The sequence below is a fragment of the Ranitomeya variabilis genome, chromosome 2 (assembly GCF_051348905.1).
Source record: "Ranitomeya variabilis isolate aRanVar5 chromosome 2, aRanVar5.hap1, whole genome shotgun sequence".
NCBI classification, from domain to species: domain Eukaryota; kingdom Metazoa; phylum Chordata; class Amphibia; order Anura; family Dendrobatidae; genus Ranitomeya; species Ranitomeya variabilis.
Window position 1 is genome coordinate 876,576,967 of NC_135233.1, and position 22,252 is coordinate 876,599,218.

At 43.7% G+C, this 22,252-nt stretch overlaps 1 protein-coding gene across 1 annotated transcript in view; it reads right to left on the reverse strand.

Moving 5' to 3' along the window:
- The window catches only part of LOC143808072 (putative cation-transporting ATPase 13A4), a 506,094-nt gene that overhangs the window by 361,996 nt on the left and 121,846 nt on the right, over nt 1-22,252 (reverse strand). The window contains exons 2-3 of the mRNA XM_077290329.1: nt 16,007-16,180; nt 9,908-10,042 (exon numbers count right to left, since the gene is read on the reverse strand). Coding sequence (XP_077146444.1) covers nt 9,908-10,042; nt 16,007-16,180 — 309 coding nt within the window. The remainder of the gene's footprint in view (nt 1-9,907; nt 10,043-16,006; nt 16,181-22,252) is intronic.

The window sequence follows — 22,252 nt, forward strand, 5'->3', positions numbered from 1 at the left end:
ACCTGAACACCATTGAAAATGTCATGACTCAGGACGGGGTGGTTCTGGCTCCATCCAGATCAGGTCAGGGTTAAGTTGGTTCGGCTTACCTCCAGTGACACTTTACCAGTGTCATTACATTATAACCAACCAGACATTTTGCGAGGGCTTTGCGATTCACTGTATGCCATGGACCCGCTCCATGCTCTGTCGGATCAGGTGGCTAAAATGATGCAGTACCTCTCTGTTGAGAAAAGAGATTTGGTCGTTTTTCACCAACAGGTGCAAAGGGAGTTGGCTGATACAGTTAACTCTGTTCGAGGTGCCTCTTTTCTGTCTGGCAATGTGCTGTGTCAGATATTTCCTTGTCCTCTACTGAACCTTCTGTCAAACTTCCAGATACCTTTTCTGGGGATAAAAGTAAATTTTGGGTGTTTAGAGAGAGTTGCAAATTACTGTTTACCCTGCGCCCTCAGTCCTCGGGTGATGAGAATGAGAGGGTGGGGATAGTGATAATTCTGTTACGCGAGGGGCCGCAGTCTCAGGCTTTCTCCCTACCCCCCACCTCCCCTGAGAGATTGTCTGTTGATCAGTTCTTCGAGGACTTGGGTCTGATTTACGATGAACCCGATCGAGTGACATTGGCTGAAGACACGATTATGGGTCTCACCCAGGGAAAGCTCTCTGCTGAGTTACACTGTTCTGAGTATAGGTGATGGGCACCAGAAGTGTCTTGGAACGATTAAGCACTCAGAGGGTTTTTCTGTAGGGGTCTATCTGAGCACTTAAAGGATGCATTGGCCCTACATCCACCACCCAACTCTCTGGAGGAGGCTATCACACAGGCCGTCTGTCGCAGGCTGTGGGAGAGAGGAGTGGTGCAACGTGAGGCTTCGTTGTTGCCAGTTAAACATGAACCTTTATCATCGGTTGAGCCCATGGAGATGGGGGCTGTCTCCATGAAAAAAAAGGGAGAGAAGACGTCAAAGGGAAAACAAACTCTACTCTTATTGTGAAGCTCTGGGCCATTGGAGAAGGGACTGTCCCTCCTGTCAACAGGTTTCCAAGGTCTCGGAAAATGCCTAGGTCTGGGTAGCTGCCGAGGAGATTACCCAGACCTACCCTCAGTTACATTTTTCCTCAGTCTCCAAGTTATTGCTAAAAGTGGAAGTTGGTGTGAACAATTGTTTTTTTTTCCTCTTCAGCTTTTGTGGACTGTAGATCTTCTGTAAATATGATTGACTCAAAATTGGTTTCCAATTGTGAGATAGGGGCATTCAGGTTGGGGAAACCCATGAAGGTTGTGGCCATTGACTCTACACCTTTCACCAAGGATGGGATTCATTCCGTTACTAAGGAACTCATCCTTAAGGTGGGCCCTGTTCATTTGGAGCATATAGCCTGTTTCATTCTGGACAACCTCCCTGCCGGGTTGGTTTTGGGATTCCCATAGCTACAATGTTATAATCCAGTCTTTGACTGGGAGGCTCGGGACATTGTTAAATGGCAGACGAATTGTGAAAATAAATGTCTGATTTCTGTGTCTGTGTCGTCCATCGGTCTGGAGGGTATTCCGGAGTACCTAAAGGACTTTGAGGATGTGTTCTCTGAAAGTCAGGCCAAGGGGTTACCACTGCAACGCCCTTTTGATTGTGCCATCGACCTGATTCCAGGGGCAAAATTGCCTAAAGCCCAGTTGTTCAAACTTTCTGGTCCCGAGCGGGCCGATATGATGGAATATATATCTGAGAATCTCCACAAGGGACATATCCGCCCTTCTATGTCTCCTTTTGCTGCAGGATTCTTTTTTGTAAAAAAAAAAGATGGTGGTCTTTGCCCATGCCTTGACTTTTGGGAACTTAATAAGATTACCATAAGAAAAACATATCCCCTTCCACTCATTCCTGATTTGTGTAATCAATTGTCGGGGGCCAAATAGTTTTCTAAGCTGCACTTGCGGGGTACATATTACCTGATCCGGGTACGGGAGGGGGATGAGTGGAAGTCTGCGTTTCTCACCTCTGAAGGGTGTTCAGAAATCTAGTTATGCTTTTTGGTTTGACCAATGTTCCTGCGGTCTTCCAGAACTTTGTCAATTATGTGTAGTCTGATTTCATTGGGCAGTTTGTGATTATATACTTAGATGATATTCTGGTTTATTCATCTGATAAACAAGCCCATATTGGTCATCTTCGGCCAGTTCTCCAGAGACTCAGGGAGAACAAGCTCTTCACTAAATTAGAGAAATGCTCATTTTTGGTCCAGAAACTGTCTTTTTTGGGGTTCATTGTCTCTGGGGAAGGGTTCCGCATGGATCCCAAGTAGGTTCAGGCCATTAGGGATTGGGTGCAGCCCCGTGACCTAAAGGGTCTTCAGCGCTCCTTGGGATTTGCCAATTATTACTGGAGGTTTATTAAGGGGTTCTCACAAATGGTCAAATCCCTCACCAACTTGATGCAGAAAGGGACTGATGTTAAGAACTGGTGAGCCTCAGCGGCAGCGGCGTTTCTGTCCTTGACAAAATGTTTCATGACTGCCCCGATTCTGGTTCAACCAGATCCATCTGAACCCTTTGTGGTAGAGGTTGACACATCATAGGTGGGGGTGGGGGTGGTGTTGTCCAAGGGGCCCACCACGCTGACCAATCTGAGACCATGCGCCTTTTTCTCTAAGAGGTTCTTCCTGGCAGAAAGAAAGCCAACTGCTGGTGGTTAAGTTGGGTTTTTAGGAATGGAGGCATTTTTTGGAAGGGGTGGCTCATCCCATTACAGTGGTTACTGATCACAAGAACCTGGTATACATTTAGTCTGCTAAAAGGTTGACCACTAGGCAGGCAGTCTCAAGCTCCCCACTCCAAACTGGTTGATAAACTGTTCTTTCCAATTTCAGTTTCACCTCAGGGTTCTTCAGGAGTTCCATGACTCAGCTCTGAGTGGACATCCTGGGATCTCGGCTACACGTGGGGCCGTCGTGAGGGTTTTCTGGTGGTCCTCGCTTACATCTGATGTGAAGAAGTTTGTGTCTGCCTGTGAAGTTTGTGCCCATGCTAAGAGCTCTCATAACTGGTCGGCCAGAAAATTGGTGCCTTTGCCAGTTCCTGATAGACCATGGACACATTTGTCCATGGATTTTATGACCAATCTTCACCCTTCCAAAGGGTAATACTGTCATATGGATGGTGGTGGATAGGTTACTAAACAAGCACAGTTCGTACCCTTGGTGGCATTTGCCTTCTGCGGAAACCAGGTTGTTTGTACAGCATGTGGTTTGTTTTCATGGTGTGTCCTTGAGTGTTGTGTTTGATCATGGAGTACAGTTTGTTGTCCAGGTTTTGGAGGGCGTTTTGCAAAAGGCTTTGCATTGTAATATCCTTTTCATCCGCTTACCATCCAGAGACCAATGGTCAGACTGAACGGACCAACCAGTCGTTGGTGCAAATATTGCACTGTCTTTCCATTTCCAGACAGGGTGATTAGTGTGATGCCTTGCCATTAGCAGAGTTTGCATTCAATAACCATGTTAATCTCACCACAGGCATTTTGTCTTTCTTCTGCTACTACAAGTTCAATCCACACTTCGGGGAGTTCTCCAGTTTGGACTCCAGTTGCACTGGTGCTGATGTAGCGGTACAGCAGTTGAGGGAGTTATGGCGGGAGGTCCAGAGGAATATTGGGGAGGCTCAAAGGAAGTTCAAGGCTTTGGCAGACAGGACTGTGGGACCTTCTCTCTTGGTTGAGGATAAAGTTTGGCTGTCTACTAAGAACATTAAGCTTATGGTTCCTTCGGTGAAATTGGGGCCTACGTTTATTGGCCTCTATGAGATAACAGAAATAGTTAACCCAGTGGTGTTACGGGTGCACCTCCCATCGTCTTTTAGGATATCCAATGTATTCCATAGGGCCCTGTTGAAACCTTTGGGAACTGTTGAGGAAGGGTCATTCGGTCCTTCTCCACCCGTTTCAGATGGCGGTCAGATGGAGTAAGAGGTGGAATGTATCATGGATTCTCGGATGGTCCATCATACCATTCAATATCTTGTGCACTGGAAAGGGTATGGTTCGGAGTACCGATCTTGGTTTCCTGCCCGATCAGTTAATGCTGATCACCTGGTGTGGTCCTTTCATGACTGGTTTCCTGGGAGGCCTGGGGGTCCAGTGGCTCCCCGTTGAGAGGAGGGTACTGTCATGACTCAGGACGGGGTGGTTCTGGCTCTGCTGTAGTCAGGTCAGGGTTAAGTTAGTTTGCCTCTCTTTGGCTTCTGGGGCAGCTATTTAATGCTGGTAGTCCCTGGGTCCAGTGTCGGCTATACTTCCATTTACTCGGCTAGAGATAGCTGGCCCTGGTTACTCATCTGTATTCGTTGTGCCTCTGCGTGTGTGAACTTTTGCTGTGTATGACCTAGTTTGTCCCTTTAACCTCTGCCTCTGTCTACTGCTCTGTACTACTCCTTCCTTCCTGGTTCTCTGAATCCTTGGCTAGTCTCTATTTACTCTGCTGTCTTGCCCCTGGTTACCTTGCTCCTGTCTGGCTTCTGACCCTCAGCTCACCTTTGATTACATTATCATCTTGTTCCCTGTATTCGGTGCCATCAGCCGGTTTCCTGTCCTAATGTGTGGTAGTTCCGCCCCCATCGTCTCTCCTGGAATCACGTGACCAGCTAGGCTCAAGTCCTGTGCGCATGGTGCTCCATGGGCTCTCGACTCCATGCGTGCGGGCCTGATTTCCCTGCTAGAGCCCTGTAGGCTTACCCCCCAGTGACACTTTCCCAGTGTCATTGCAAAAAACCTCTGGAATGTAATCAAGAGGATGATGAATAGTCACAAGCCATCAAACAAAGACGAACTGCCTACATTTTTGTGCCAAAAGCAGTGTGAAAGACTGGTGGAAAGCATGCCAAGACGCATGAAAGCTGTGATTAAAAATCATGGTTATTCCACAAAATATTGATTTCTGAACTCTTCCTGAGTTAAAAACATTAGTATAGTTGTTTCTAAATGATTATGAACTTGTTTTCTTTGGATTATTTGAGGTCTGAAAGTACTTTTTTTTTTTTACCATTTTTCTTTTTCAGAAAAAAATACAAAAATTTTTGCTTGGAAATTCAGAGACATGTTGTTAGAAGTTTACAGATTAAATGAACAATTTACATTTTACTCAAAAATATACCTATTAAAAGAAAAATCAGACAAGCTGAACATTTTGCAGCGGTCTCTTAATTTTTGCCAGAGCTGCATATAATTATATACACTACCGTTCAAAAGTTTGGGGTCACTTAGAAATGTCCGTATTTTTGAAAGAAAAGCACAGTTTTTTCCAATGAAGCTAACATTAAATGATTCAGAAATACACTCTATACATTGTTAATGTGGTAAATGACTATTTTAGCTGCAAACGTCCGGCTTGAATTGCAATATCTTCATAGGTGTATAGAGGCCCATTTCCAACAACCATCACTCCAGTGGTCTTATGGTACTTTGTGCTTTCTAACTGTGTAAAAAGGCTAATGGATGGTTAGAATACCCTTGAAAACCCTTGTGCAAGTGTGTTAGCACAGCTGAAAACAGTTTGGCTGATTAGAGAACCTTCTAAACCTGACCTTCCTTTGAGCTAGTTGAGAATCTGGAGCATTACATTTGTTGGTTCCATTAAACTCTCAAAATGGCCAGAAAAAAAGAACTTTCATGTGGAACTCGATAGTCTATTCTTGTTCTTAGAAAATAAGGCAGTTCCATGTGAGAAATTTCCAAGAAACTGAAGATTTCCTACAACGGTGTGTGCTACTCCTTTCAGAGGAGAGCACAAACAGGCTCTAACCAGAGTAGAAAGAGAAGTGAGAGGCCCCGCTGCACAACTGAGCAACAAGACAAGTACATAAAAGTCTGTAGTTTGAGAAATCGATGACTCACAGGTCCTCAACTGGCAGCTTCATTAAATAGTACACACAAAACGCCAGTGTCAACGTCTACAATGAAGAGGCGGCTTCGGGATGCTGGCTCTCAGGGCAGAGTAGCAAAGAAAATGCCATATCTGAGACTGGCTAATAAAAGGAAAAGATTAATATGGGCAAAATAACACAGACATTGGACAGAGGAAGACTGGAAAAAAGTGTTATGAACAGGCGAATCCACGTTTGAGGTGTTTGGATCACACAGAAGAACCTTTGTGAGAGGCAGGACAACTGAAAAGATGCTGGAAGAGTGCCTGACGCCATCTGTCAAGCATGGTGGAGGTAATGTGATTGTCTGGGATTGCTTTGGTGCTGGTAAAGTGGGAGATTTGTGCAAGGTAAAAGGGATTTTGAATAAGGAAGGCTATCACTCCATTTTGTAACACAATGTCATACCCTGTGGACAGCGCTTGATTGGAACCAATTTCATCCAACAACAGGACAATGACCCAAAGCACACCTCCAAATTATGAATTATGCAAGAATTATTTAGGGAAGAAGCAGGCAGCTGGTATTCTACCTGTAATGGAGTGACTAGCGCGGTCACCATATCTCAAACTCATTGAGCTGTTGTGGGAGCAGCTTGACCGTATGGTACACAAAAAGTGCCCATCAAGCCAAACCAACTTGTGGGAGGGGCTTCTGGATGCATGGGGTGAAATTTCTCCAAATTACCTCAGCAAATCAACTGCTAGAATGCTAAAGGTCTGCAATGCTGTAATTGCTGCAAATGGTGCATTCTTTGACGAAAGCAAAGTTTGAAGAAGAAAATTATTATTTCACATAAAAATCTTTTTTTCTAACCTTTCAATATCTGGACTAGATTTTCAATTCATTTGGCAACTCATTTGATTAATAAAAATATGAGTTTTCATGGAAAATACGAAATTGTCTGGGTGACCCTAAACTTTTGAACTGTAATATATATATATATACTAGATGGTGGCCCGATTCTAACGCATCGGGTATTCTAGAATATGTATGTCCACGTAGTATATTGCCCAGCCACGTAGTATATTGCCCAGCCATGTAGTAGATTGCCCAGCCACGTAGTAGATTGCCCAGCCACGTAGTAGATTGCCCAGCCACGTAGTATATTGCCCAGTTACATTGTATATTGCCCAGTTACATTGTATATTGCCCAGTGACGTAGTATACAGCAGAGCCACATAGTATATTGCCCAGTTACATAGTATATTGCCCAGTGACGTAGTATATTGCCCAGTGACGTAGTATACAGCACAGAGCCACGTAGTATATTGCACAGCCCATGTAGTATATTGCCCAGCCACTTATGACACAGGTTAAAAAAATAAAAAACAAACATATACTCACCTTCCGCAGGCACATTGTAGCACTGTCACCTGTGTGGGGTGCAGGCGGCAGCTTCCAGTCCCAAGGTGTGATGACGTCATGGTCACGTGACCGTGATGTCACGGCAGGTCCTTGTCATGCAGGACCTGTCATGACGTCGCGGTCACATGACAGTGAAGTCACGGCAGGTCCTTTCCGCGCAGGCCTTGTGATGACGTCACGGTCACATGACTGTGACGTCATGGCAGGTCCTTCTTCCAGACCATCCGTGCTACCGGAACAAGCCGGTTGCATCGCGAGGAGCGGGAAAGGCGGCGTAGGTGAGTATTAGTGTTGAGCGATACCGTCCGATACTTGAAAGTATCGGTATCGGAAAGTAACGGCCGATACAGGCAAAGTATCGGATCTGATCCGATACCGATACCCGATACCAATACAAGTCAATGGGACTCAAGTATTGGAAGGTATCCCTGATGGTTCTCAGGGTCTGAAGGAGAGGAAACTCTCCTTCAGGCCCTGGGATCCATATTAATGTGTAAAATAAAGAATTAAAATAAAAAATATTGATATACTCACCTCTCCGACGCAGCCTGCACCTTACCGAGGGAACCGGCAGCCTTCTTTGCTTAAAATGCGCGCGTTTAGTGCCTTCGGTGACATCATGGCTTCTGATTGGTCGCGTGCCGCCCATGTGACCGCGACGCGACCAATCACAAGCCGTGACGTAATGCTCAGGTCCTAAATTCCTAATTCTAGGAATTTAGGACCTGAGAATTACGTCACGGCTTGTGATTGGTCGCGTCGCGGTCACATGGGCGGCACGCGACCAATCAGAAGCCGTGACATCACGGAAGGCACTAAACGCGCGCATTTTAAGCAAAGAAGGCTGCCGGTTCCCTCGGTAAGGTGCAGGCTGCGTCGGAGAGGTGAGTATATCAATATTTTTTATTTTAATCCTTTATTTTACACATTATATTGATCCCGATACCGATTCCCGATACAACAAAAGCATCGGATCTCGGTATCGGAATTCCGATACCGCAAATATCGGCCGATACCCGAGACTTGCGGTATCGGAATGCTCAATACTAGTGAGTATATAATCATTTTTTATTTTTTTTATTATTTTTAATATTAGATGTTTTAACTATTGGCGCTGCATAGGCTGTGTCAACAGTAAAAAACTTGGTCACACAGGGTTAATAGCAGCGGTAACGCCCATCTCTCACAGCTACCTGTAACCCAGTCCCAGGTACAACAAACGAACCTGTTAGTGCTTTCATGCCCTAGAGAAAATACTTCGGGTTACATCACAGAGACAAGCCATCTCTGCGACACATACCTCCCATCGACTACATAACCTTTAGTCACACTACAATATATATATATATATCTGATTGGCCGGCAGTGTGTATTGAAGCACATCCAGCTGAAATAGTCTCTAGTACCTGCAGACCCCCTCCAGCTTTGGTGCAGCTGCATAGGTTGCACTGACGATATGTCCTTCATTGTTTTGTGCGGTTTACCATATGTTAAAGTTATAAGCCAGATTGATTCTGCAGGTCATGAAGATTACAGCCATACCAGATTCAAGTTTTTTCTGCTTAGAAACTTTTACAGTCTATAAACAATATTTGAGAATAGTGAATTTGTTTTTGCATCACCATATTCTGAAAGCTGTAACTTATTTTTTTGCTTAATGGGCCATAATAGGGCTTGTTTTTTTGTGGGACACTTTGGTGTTAACATTTGTACCATTTTTTTTTACACATGATTTTTAGATCTCTTTCTATTAAATTTTGTGTGTGTCATGATGATGAAAAATATACATTTTTGCCAGGTCTATTTTTAATTTTTTTAAGGTGTTCGCTGTACAGAATAAATAACACAACATTTTTATAGATCGAGTCATTTCAGAAGCGGGGATACCAATTATGTGTAATTTTTTTTGTATGATCACAAAGGCTGTATTTTTAGTGACTAATTGGCTTTTTGAACAATTTTTTTTGTTTACATATTTTATTTAAATTTTTTTTTACTTTTTCACTAAGTAACACTGTGGGACATGAATATTTTTTACTTTATCCTTTGGTCTTATGCATTGCAGTAATCGTATACTGCAGTGCCAGAGACTTGTCAGTGTCTCACCCAGCCTGTTAGACTCGGAGTCAGTGAGATCTAACAGGCCACCAGATCTTGAGGGTCATCAGATTATCTCAGTGAACTATGGCAATAATCAGCACCCATGATTACAAATGCGGGTGGTTAATCTGCGGGGCAGCGTTATTCACTTATTCCCGATCATTGTTTTAACACGGTGATGAGGAAATAAGGCATGATAACGACCGTTGTTTTAATGTGTATCGGCGGTCGATAAGGGGTTTAACACATATGTTTGTATAAGGTCAAAAAAATTACAAAGGCCCATGCATCTGGCCAACATGCTGGAGGGGTAGAAGCAGGTTTATATTTTTCAATGGGGTCCATAGAACTCTACAGTAGTTACGCTTTTGTGTGTGAATGGCATATTCATAATTTCTAGCAACATTTACTTACTGCCCAATCTGTCTAACAAATGTCATATTGTTCATGATAAACATCTAGTGTGAACAATCTATAGTGTGTTAATTATGAACATATAATGTTATGATTAATTAAAGAACAAACCTTGCATTCTGGCATGATCAAAGCTTTGTTGATTAGAGATTTCACATCAGAGTTCAACTCTTCTGATCCTTTATTTGTTGTTTTTAAAGGTTTTACCCAAAATACTTTTTTCTTGACATGTTTTTTAAAATCGTCCTAAAAGGAAGACAGATTGTGGTGAAGTCAGAAAATATAGGAGAAAGGGTATTCAGATATAATTAAAATGTATATATGTGGTAAATATATTTTTATATCTATTCCTCATGCCTTACAAGAGTTCAGACTTTGTGTTATTCAATAGATTTCATTGTTCTCTCTCGGAGAATAAAAGTTTGTCCTGACAATGTGATGACACATATGTCATTAGTGCATCATCATACAAATCTCAGATAACTATATTGAAATTGGTATCAGTTTTCTGTTTCAATCATCAAATATAAAGCTGCCAACTGTCTGAATTTGCAAAGATTTTTTTTTTTGTAATCCAGACAAATTCTAGGTTGTGCAGGGTGGAAAATAAAAAGAGCTTATGTAAACCTCAACCAAAGTTGGCTGCGCAAAAAAGTTTTGGCTGCTCCTTGTTGGAACAAGGGTTATTTCTGGGCAGGACTTAAACATTCCTCTTCTGCAAGCTGTTATATTTGTAAAGGCCATATATATTAGGCAAAGGTAGGCTGGGGAACAATCATCCATCTGTCAGTTGAACAACCATTCATTGTTAGTATTAAAAAAAAAAAAGGATCTCAGACTACATTGGACAGGTTGGATTTTCTGACCAAAAATAAAACCAGTTTACGATCAACTGAAAAACTCCAAGTTGACTGATAGATTTTTGAAATGATAGTGAATGTTTGTTGATTAGCAATAGTCTAAATCAAGGGTGGGGAAACTCAGGTCCATGGACTGTTAACGGTCCTCGATGAGCTTTTATCTGTCCCCTGGGCAGATTCCTGGGGACCACACTGCTTGGGCCTGCAGCTTAATTTTAATGTCCTCTGGCCCATTAATTTCTGTTAGCATGCTCATGCAGTCTTCACTACTGAACACTGAGTAGTGTGCAATGAAAGATTATTATTATTATTATTATTTATTTATTTATATAGCACCATTAATTCCATGGTGCTGTACATGAGAAGGGGTTACATCAAAATACAAATATCACTTACAGTAAACAAAACTAACAATGACAGACTGGTACAGAGGGGCGAGGACCCTGCCCTTGCGGGCTTACATGCTACAGGATTATGGGGAAGGAGACAGTAGGTCGAGCGTTGCGGTAGCTCCAATGGTGTTGAGGTGGCCATGTGGTCTTTAGAGGCTGTAAGCTTCTTTGAAGAAGATTACGTCTTGACATGAATACCAGGGTCAGGATGTATTTTGTTGGTGGAGATAGCGTGCATTTTTGTACGGCCCCCGAAGGATGGCCGAAATATCCAAAATAGATCCCCCACTCTGGTCTAAATGAACACTTGATCATTTCATCTTGGTAACTGAAATCCGCTCATTATGGTTGAAATCGGCCATTTTGTCTCAATAGCAGCTGATGCCTATGGAGGCTTTAGTTTTGTGATTAAAAATCTTGATATACACAAGGAAGTAAGACAGAAAATGTATTGGAAATAGTTAAGAAATACTTTATGAGAATTCCATATTCCAGTTTTCTACAATTATTGAACAACCATGTGTAGTATATATATGCATTTTTGATACAGGAAAGATATACACTCACTGGCCACTTTATTAGGTACACCTGTCCAACTTCTTGTTAACACTTAATTTCTAATCAGCCAATCACATGGCGGCAACTCAGTGCATTTAGGCATGTAGACATGATCAAGACAATCTCCTGCAGTTCAAACTGAGCATCAGTATGGGGAAGAAAGGTGATTTGAGTGCCTTTGAACGTGGCATGGTTGTTGGTGCCAGAGGGGCTGGTCTGAGTATTTCAGAAACTGCTGATCTACTGGGATTTTCACGCACAACCATCTCTAGGGTTTACAGAGAATGGTCCGAAAAAGAAAAAAAATCCAGTGAGCGGCAGTTCTGTGGGCGGAAATGCCTTGTTGATGCCAGAGGTCAGAGGAGAATGGGCAGACTGGTTCGAGCTGATAGAAAGGCAACAGTGACTCAAATCGCCATCCGTTACAACCAAGGTAGGCCTAAGAGCATCTCTGAACACACTGTGCGTCGAACTTTGAAGCAGATGGGCTACAGCAGCAGAAGACCACACCGGGTACCACTCCTTTCAGCTAAGAACAGGAAACTGAGGCTACAATTTGTACAAGCTCATCGAAATTGGACAGTAGAAGATTGGAAAAACGTTGCTTGGTCTGATGAGTCTCGATTTCTGCTGCGACATTCGGATGGTAGGGTCAGAATTTGGCGTAAACAACATGAAAGCATGGATCCATCCTGCCTTGTATGGAGCATCTTTGGGATGTGCAGCCGACAAATCTGCGGCAACTGTGTGATGCCATCATGTCAATATGGACCAAAATCTCTGAGGAATGCTTCCAGCACCTTGTTGAATCTATGCCACGAAGAATTGAGGCAGTTCTGAAGGCAAAAGGGGGTCCAACCCGTTACTAGCATGGTGTACCTAATAAAGTGGCCGGTGAGTGTATATCTTGGTACCGTGTTAGCCAGTGGATATTTAGAATTGAGAATCCTCAGTGGTTGATACCTTTTAATGGCTAACTGAAAAGATGGTAACAAATTGCAAGCTTTCGAGACTACTCAGGTCTCTTCATCAGTCATAGACTAAAAGAAATTCTGAAGGATCACATATTTATGCACAACACAGCACAGAAAAATGCCATAGATGAGACAGGTGACATGAAGCAGAATTACCATTATGTGAGTGATAAACAGTTATGCCCATAAATATTGGAACAGTTCACAGATAAGGAATGTTTTATTGTAATCTGATTAGGGTCTGGTTCTGTTATGATGACCCCACAAGGTCTGAGGAGCAAATTCCTTAGTTGATGTAAAAATACAGTGTTAAGTTGATGGTAGGATAAAATTGATTACACTGTTCATGGAAAGTCTTTAGCTGTGGCTCAGACTGGACATGACTGGAAAATCATCTGGGTGGAGTCTGAGCCACAGCTAAAGACATTCCATGAACAGTTTATTCAATTTCATCCTACCATCAACTTAACACTCAACTACTCCTGCATTGAAATTAACTTTTTGGACACCATCATTAAGCTGCAGAACAATGAAATAGAAACATACCTGTATCAGAAGCCAATCAACCATCCAACATACCTTAAATGTGACAGTTTCCATCCAAAACACATAAAAAATTCTATTGTCTACAGCTAAGCCATCAGATATAATCGTATATGTTCCAACCCCATGGATAGAGATGAACACCTTGGTCGCCTCAGAAAGACCTTTTTGAAAGCAGGGCTGCCATCCAAGAACAATTGGAAACCAGATTACAAGAGCCACCAGAATATCAAGGAATCACCTGCTACATTAAAAATCTAAAGAAGAAAACAACCGGGTGCCTCTAGTGGTCACCTATAATCCAAATCTGGAGGTGCTAAGGGGTGCTGCACTGAAATTGCAAAATGATGCCCGCTTACAATCCATTTTTCCAGACCCCCGACCCCCCCCACTACTGTGTTTTAGGCAGCCCCCAAATCTAAGAAGTATCATTGTCAGAAGCCCGCTGTCCTCTCCAACAGCTGCAGGAACCTTTCCTTGCAACCGGAAAAAATTTAAAACCTGTCCATTTATAATGACCACAGACAAGATAAAAATCCCCAATTCACATCTGGACTATAAGACACCAGGTACTTTCAGCTGTGTCACTTCTAATGTGGTGTACTTAATTATTTGTACGAAATGTCCAACTGGGGGTCTGTATGTAGGGGAGACAGGGCAGAAACTGAAAACAATGATGAACTCTCACAGCCATACAATAAGAGAAAAAAGAATGGATCTACCTGTGGCAATAAAGTTTTGTCTCCCCAATCATAGCATTATGGACATGAAATTACTTGTATTAAAAGGCAACTTCCAATCTCAGAGAGACAGAAGAGTATGGGAATATAAGCTGATGATGACCTTTGACACTCTCAGTGCAGGAATGAATGTGTCGCATGGATTTATGTCTTTTTACATCAACTAAGGAATTTGCTCCTCAGACCATGTGGGGTCATCATAACAGAACCAGACCCCAATCAGAGGACAATAAAACATTCTTTATCTATGAACTGTTCCAATATTTATGGACATAACTGTTTATCAATCACATAATGTTAATTCTGCTTCATGTCACCTGTCTTATCTATGGCATTTTTCTGTGCTGTGTTGTCCATAAATATGTGATTCTTCAGAATTTCTTTTAGTCTATGCCTGATGAAGAGATCTGAGTAGTCTTGAAAGCTTGCAATTTGTTACCATCTTTTCAGTTAGCCATTAAAAGGTATCAACCACTGAGGACTCTCAATTCTAAATATTTTTCTATGCATTTTTGATAATTGTTTTTCCTTTTTGTTTAAAAAACCCTGATTGGCTAAATCCCTCCATACACAATAGTGCTAAAGTAGCCAATATTGTTCAGATTGGTCAAGTGTCTAATGTGCATGGCGGCCTCCTAGCTTTCATCCAGGAAATGATGTTGGAGGAAAGAAGGAATCAGCCTGTTGAATTCCTAAAAGCTAATCCTTTTGTTCACCCTAGAGATGAACATCTGCAAGGAGAGTCCAGCAGCAATTCTCTTAAAGAGAATATAGGAACACAAGCACTGTGTATGGAGAGTGAGGAAAGATAGGTGTTTAGCCAACAAATATCTATCATGTAATAATGCTCTCCAGAGGGGGTGCACACCTTTAAGTACTTGATCAATCAGTCAAAAATGTCAACAAATACGGAGAGTGACACAGCATATCCAATGAAATGAAGCTTTTGTTAAAGCCTGCAACGTTTCATGTTGCAGGGGTTAATAGAAGGGTCATTTCACTGAATCTACTGAAGCTCTCCACATGCAGTATGCCTCTAACTAAGGTCAAGTGCAATGTTTGCTTATTTCTTTGGATTTGGCCTGGCCTACTGATGCAAAATGCAGACACACTAATGCACACTAAGTGAAAGTTTTAGGGTATGCGCTAGGTGACTTATATAACTATATGATCAAGTGATTTCCACCTCCAGAATTTAAGCCAGAGCAGTTTGAGAGCCCATGGTACAGACATGCTCCAAGAGTGAGGACCCTGGGGTGCCTTAAGTCACTGAGTGTGAGACCCCACTGGAATTATTAGCACATTTGCATGCACTTCACTTTCATTCTTAGCAGAGCATGTTCTTTTTTCAAGCCTTTTGCCTAAAATCGGGAATTTTTAACTTTCCCAGTTGAAGGTACAGTCACATTTTAACTGTAAAACCTTAACTGTAAAACTGTTTAAAACCTTGTCACAAGGACTTTTCAGAGTATGGTTCCACTATGAGTTCCCTCATGATTGGCATAAGAGGGAAATATGTGGCTTTCAGGTTCTGCTTCTCCCTTGAAACCCCTGGCTATCCTACTGAAAGAGAGTTAGTTTAGATTGAGCTCCTAGTTTCACTAGTGAGATAGGGCAAATGGATGCTGGGAGCACCCTAACGTCTGCAATAGAAGGCTACTGATCCCTTATTCTTATTGTGGCGTCTTTGGGGCCTTTCTTTTTAGACAGTGGACTGTAATATAATACATCCTTTTTTGTTGTGCTAGACAATATTTTAAGCACTCTTGGGTCCTTAAAGAAAAAAAATAACCCTGAAACAGCTGTCTATGGATAGGTAAGTGCATGTGTTTAAATAACATACCTTACTTTTTAAAATATCAGATATTGATTTATAAAGTACTTCTCTCCAATAGAGAGCATTAGCGAGCTAGGTTTATTCACTTTAGAGAAGAACTAATTTACAAGGAAGTCTTGCCTGGCCTTTGACAACTTGTCACAAGAAAAAACTGTATCCACTAGACCCCAGGTTGTGTCATTAACAAAGGACCAAACAATTGAAAAAACAAGTTTCATTGCTGGTATATAGTCAACAAACAACAGTATTTAAATAAGCACACAGTGTCATTGTCCAAGAAACATAAGAATAAGCATAAATACACACCGTGGTTCTCAGTAAAATAACATTAGCTTTCTCAAGGGCACATGGAGCACATTGACACCAGACGTCCCATTCAGGTTTCCAATAAAATAGGAGTAGAAGAAATCCTAGGGAAAAAATGTACCCAATAATGCAAAGTGCTTGTCTCCACATCAGTGTTCTGTATCCAAACAGCTCCTGGGAAATTAAAAAAACAATAGGACTGGATGAAAATGGGTTTCACCAAATACCTTCTCTTTTTAGCAAAGTTCTTAACAGAAGGCACTTTTTTTAATCTTAAACTTCTTATAGCAAAAGGTTTTTCTAGTCGATATTTTTACATATATATATGGATACTATTAAGAGATGGTTGCTGTGATAAATTAAACAATAATTACATTAAATATGTCTTTTTAAAAATAAACCTATTATAGAAATCACACTGCATTATACACTGCATACTAACACTGAACGGTGCATCTCATTTAATGCAGATGTAGAAATCGCAGGAACGTTAGATGTCCTCACGGACATGAGGCAGATCAAGAGTTAACAGGTTTATTAACAACATGTATACTCCGCGCAGGAAGTGGCAGGACTTGGGAGGTGTCTTAGGGAGAAGGGCAGAACTGGGAGCTAAGACGGAGTAGAGCAGGAACGAACGATAGTTCGATAAGAAGAAGCAAAGGCAAAAAAACTTATCAGTCTGTAGTATTCTTGATTGCAGCGTCTCAGTTCTCCAACTGTGGCACAGACAACAGCGGCATGTGAAGTCTCGTAGGTGTCTGTAGAGGACGGGGCTCCAATCCACGGAATGGGTGAAGAGTCTCTGAAGGGCTGAATGCCAAATGTTGTGCTCAGTCCAGTATGTAGTAGCACCGGAACAAGGCTTTGCTGCACGGTGTATACAGGTACCTGGCTAAGGATCTAGGGCCTAGTCACCTGCTTCTCACTTGCGCTGCGTGCACGATACAGTCTCTGGTTTCAAACGTGAGTCACCTCCTGGTGTGGAGGTTAGTGGGAAACTGGCAGTCTGTCATCCATTTACAGTAGACTGATACGCAGGAGATATGTCAAGTCTGTAGACCCGTAGAAGCGCTGTAATAGCGCGAAACGGCCGTCGTCGATCCCTGCTCACCTCCCCTCCATCTGCACTCCCCCGAGCCATGAACATGCTGTCGTGAACAATTGTCTTCAATAAAAGGATCGAACCACACTAAACCTGGTGAGTGCTATCGCAATCTTCTTTCATATTCATGATTGGTTTATCTTTTTCTATGCGAGCACCTCCAGCACTGAAGTGAGGCTTTGTTTAAATACACCGCACTTGGACTGTTTGTTATCCGCTCTAGGTTGAGAGGCTGTGCAGCACTACTTTTTTCCTTTTTTTCATATCAGATATGTCAAGTCTGCCTGCGCTCAAGGGATGCACTGCTTTCACAGCTGACACTGCACCCCACTGTCCGCTTAGCTTTCCTGCCTGGACTCTAACCTTTTTCTCATGTGCAGCGCTTTTTTACATGGCCCTGCCTACTGCAGTCACATGCAAGGGTCAGTATTTGTCTGAAAATCTTCCCTGCTGCAACATTAGTGACAGTCCCGGTAGTTCCAGGACCGGTGTGAGAATGGTATACCCGATCTTGTTCTTCCTCTTACATTCCCCCTTTCTTTTAGCTCACCATTCCACAGGTGAGAGTCTTCTTAGCTCACGATGACAGTCTTCCAGTCCTTGAACTATTTGCCCCCAAACAAACTGATCCTGATTGTATTGGTTAGGGGTTACGCCTACTGTAGATCGTTCAGAGTGCCATAGGATAAAAGGAGCAATAGATTCCATTGGAGCAACTGCATCAGGTTGTCCTCAGTGCATGGAAGACACATTTTCCCCGAATGAACCATCGGCATCGGATTTTTCCTCTTCATATTCACTCAGGACTAGCGGAACCACATTTGGAGCATCCAGTGTCTCCTATTCTTGTTGGGATCTCTTGATAAGCAGGGTCGTAACATGTTTTGATGGACTCTGTGAGTGCGGCACCTTCAACTCCCTCAGGCGGAATCTCATAGACGAGTCCCTTAGCGTCGACTCTACGCTTCACCAGATACGGGTCCTTTTCCCACCGGGACTCCAGCTAATCTTGAGGGCGCCTTTCTCATACCAGGACACGGTCTCCAGCCTGGAGAGCTGTCCCTCGCAGAGGAGCGGCCCTGGGATGTTCAAATTCTTGAAACTTGGTCCATACCAGACGATGCAAAGTCTGCAACCGATGTCGATGTTTTCGAACTCAAGTAGACACCCCCGTCCGTGGGTAGTCTTCCTCGGGCTCTAGCTCCAGTTCAGTAATTTCTTTCCCCATTGACCAAACAGGAGAGTATATGGCATGTAACCGGTGGTGGTATGCTTTTGATTGTTATACACTCATACCAACTTGGCCACATACTCGGACCATCGGGCCTTCCTATCCTCTTCCCAGGTCCTCACCATTTGGATCAGAGAATGGTTGACCCATTTGCAGGCCCCAATTCCCTGAGGGTGGTAGGGCATCATCCAAGATTCCCGATCTTGTACAACCGATGTAACTCTTCCATCACCCTTCCAAGAAAACAGGCGCCTTGATCCGAGTGTATGCACTTTGGACACCCATACACCAGGATGAAGTTCTTACAGATGGCGTATGCCATGGATTCAGCAGTCTGATCTTGCATTGAAATCACAATGGCAGACTTCGTGAAGTGATCCGTCATCACCAAGCAATGTTCATATTCCTGATGCACTGAGCTAACGGTCAGATAATATATTATTAGCAACTCTAGAGGAGCAGATGTCACTATGGTCTGTGTGGGGGCCCTTTGTTCAGGTGGCTTGGCCAACTCACAGCTCTTACATAGTTGACAGATTTCCTCCACTCCAGTTTTTAATTGAGGATGATAAATTAGTCGTTGTAACCACTGGAAGGTCTTTTCTGGTCTGAAATTAACTTTTCTTTCATATGCCTCTGTAGCCGCCTGGGGCAGCAACGTTTCAGGGACCACCATTTGCCAGGTGACCCTAAGCTCCTGTGGCAGTAGAACTTTCTGTTACAGAACTCCATCATGCAGCTGTAGTTTCTCACACTGCCATAGCATCTGCAGAGCACCAAAGGACAGAGCATATCTTTCTTCCCAATCATCATTGGATTTTCCCAGTAGACCATCACGAGTCGGCATCTGAACTTGCTCCAGGCCCTGAATCTAGGAACCTCTTCAGCCTCCAGTTCCTTATCATGGTTAGTTCACTCGGGACAAAGCATCGGCATTGTTATTCTCTGCTCCTCTCTTGTAAGTGATTTTATAATGAAACTTCGCCATCTGAGCTACCCAGCAATGTCCCAGGACCCCAAGTTTTGCTCTTTCCAGATGAGCCAGCGGATTGTTAGCCATGCGCACGTGAATTTCAGAACCGGACAGATATTCAGCAAACTTCTCCATCATGGTCCACACCAATGCCAACAACTCCAACTTGAAGGAACTGTAATTATGCAGGTTCTTCTCAGAATCATGAAGAGATCGACTTGCATAAGCCATCAATCGCTCCTCTCCAATCTGAATCTGGGACAGCACTGCTCCGAGTCCATGCAAGCTTCCATCCATATGTAGAATGAACACCTGTGTAAAGTAAGCATAGGCCAGCACTGGGGCCTCCATCAAGGCCAATTTCAGGGCTTGAAATGCTCCCTCTTGTCGCTCGCTACCATTGTACAGTGCTGTTTTTAGCACTAGTTGGTACCCCCTTCAATAGTTCCAGCAGCGGGTTCACGATGCAGGTAAAGTTCTTCACAAAACGTCTGAAATACCCTGTGAGTCCTAGGAAAGCCCACATGTTTTTCATGGTTTTCAGGGTAGGCCAATCTTGTACCGCAGCAATCTTTTCTTCAGAGATAACGTGTACCAGATACTCAATTTGAGTGCGAAACAGATGACACTTCTGAGGCTTCACTTTTAGACCATGCTGTTGTAGATGACTCAATACCTGTTCCAGTCTCCGAGGATGTTGTTCAAATGAGAAAGCAAAGACAATAATGTCATCCAGATAGATCAGAGTGGCCTCAAGTTTAAATCTCCCAAACTCCTCTCCATGAGTCGCTGAAACGTACCTGGGGCATTGGCCAGGCCGAATGGCATTCAATCAAACTCAAATAATCCCATGGCAAGTATGAAGGCTGTTTTGGCTTGGTCTTGTTCGGACCTCAGCACTTGCCAGTAGCCACTGGCAAGATCCAACGTGGAAAAGTATTTAGCATTCCCCAGGGTGGACAGGGACTCCTCAATCCTTGGCAGCAGATAAGAATCACATACCGTACAGGCGTTGAGTTTCCGGTAATCCACATAGAAGCGTAACGTCCCATCTTTCTTCCACACCAGCATGATGAGGGCAGCCCATGGGCTCAAATTAACCGCTTATGTAGCATCTGGGTCAGTATTCTTTTCACTTCCTGGTGCATTTGAGGAGGAATTTGACAATAGTGCTCTCTTTTGGGCACAGCACTTCAAATTGGAGTCTCATGTGTGATTGCCATCATGCATGCAAAGTCATCCTCGTGTCTCGCAAACACATCCTGGTATCTTCCCAAATATGCCTCCAACTGCTGTACCTGTTGTGATGTGAGTTGAGTAAGCTCAGCTCTCATCTATTCCAGGATTCATCATCCCTCCTTCAAATGTCGAGGGTAGGGTGACAAAGCAGTGTCCACGGTCACCATCCAAGGATACCCTTGTTAACTCTTCTGGCATACACAGGAGATGTGAGCCACTTTGCTTCTGGGGGTAGTATGACATCATTTTTCCCAAAATTCACACAGCGCACAAGAACTGATCCGTCACGCAAAGTAGCTAATGTCCAGGCCACAAGAATTCCTTGCGGTAACTGGTCAGCATTACTCGGCTCGATCTGAACCTCGACAACTTCCAGGAGGGTACATGCTCGGACGAGCAGGGTAAGCACTGTTTGACCAGGCGGTAGGACCCTATTGATTGAAATGGGGCAATTACTTTCCCCAGTGTCTTTCCACTGCTGGAGGTCTTTTGGGCTTGGGCCGCCCTAATCAGGTGTTGGAAGACTCTCTTTTGTGATGTATGGGTACTCCATTGTTTAAGGAACCTGTCTGGGGACTCATTAATAAGACTGATGAACTCTCTCAACACATTCATGCCTAGCATGACAGTATGTTCATTACACTCCTCTCCATCTGTTAGCACCACTCCTTTTCATCCTAAGTCTTTCCCACAGACCACTTTAGTCATCCAGACCACCCCTGCGATGGGATGGGCAATTGATTGACGGCCGTGAGCTTGATCGCTGGTTACTATTCAGGCCGCATTGCTTCAGTATATATATTAACATATACACTATATATATATATATATATATATATATATATATATATATATATATATATACAATAAATCCCATGTGCAGTATTATGAAAATCTAAATACCATATTTTTCGCTTTGTAAGACGCACTTTTTTCCCCCCAAAATTGGGGGGAAAATGGGGGTGCGTCTTACAATGCGGATATATCTTATCTGTGCTACCGCTGCGGGTGTCCGATACTTGCCGCCGCGCTCTGTCCCTGGTGCTTACAAGTGCTGCTGCCACGTTCTGTCCCCCAGTGCTTGCTGCCACCACCGCGCTCTGTTTCATGCTGCGTGGGGGGCTCTGCCATTCCATCCATGCTTTCCTGTGCGTGGGCGATGGATTCCTTCCGGGAAAATGGCCGCCATGCACAGGAAAGCATGGATGGAATGGCAAAGCCCCCCATGCAGCACGGGACAGAGAGCGGCGGCGGCGGTAAGCACCGGGGGACAGAGCGTGGCAGCAACACCCGGCAGCACCCTGGACAGAGCACAGCGGCAGCAGCACCAGGGACAGAGCATGGTGACAGCAACACCTGGCAGCACCAGGGACAGAACGCGGCAGCAGGAGCACTCGGCAGCACCAGGGACAGAGCGAGGTGACAGCAACACCGGGGACAGAGCACAGTGGCAGCATTGGACACCCACAGCGGCATGCCCCACATCAGAACACCCCATCATCCCAGCCTGCATCCTGCAGCAATATTCCACTCCTGCCTCCATCAGCAGCAACCCTGGGACCCCGCTTCACCGCAGCCACCACCCCCCGGAAAGCAATAAGACGCATGGATTATAAGAACCACCATTTTATAAAACAAAAGGTTTTTCCCTATTTTTCTCCTCAAAATTTGGGGTGCGTCTTATAATCCGGAGCGAAA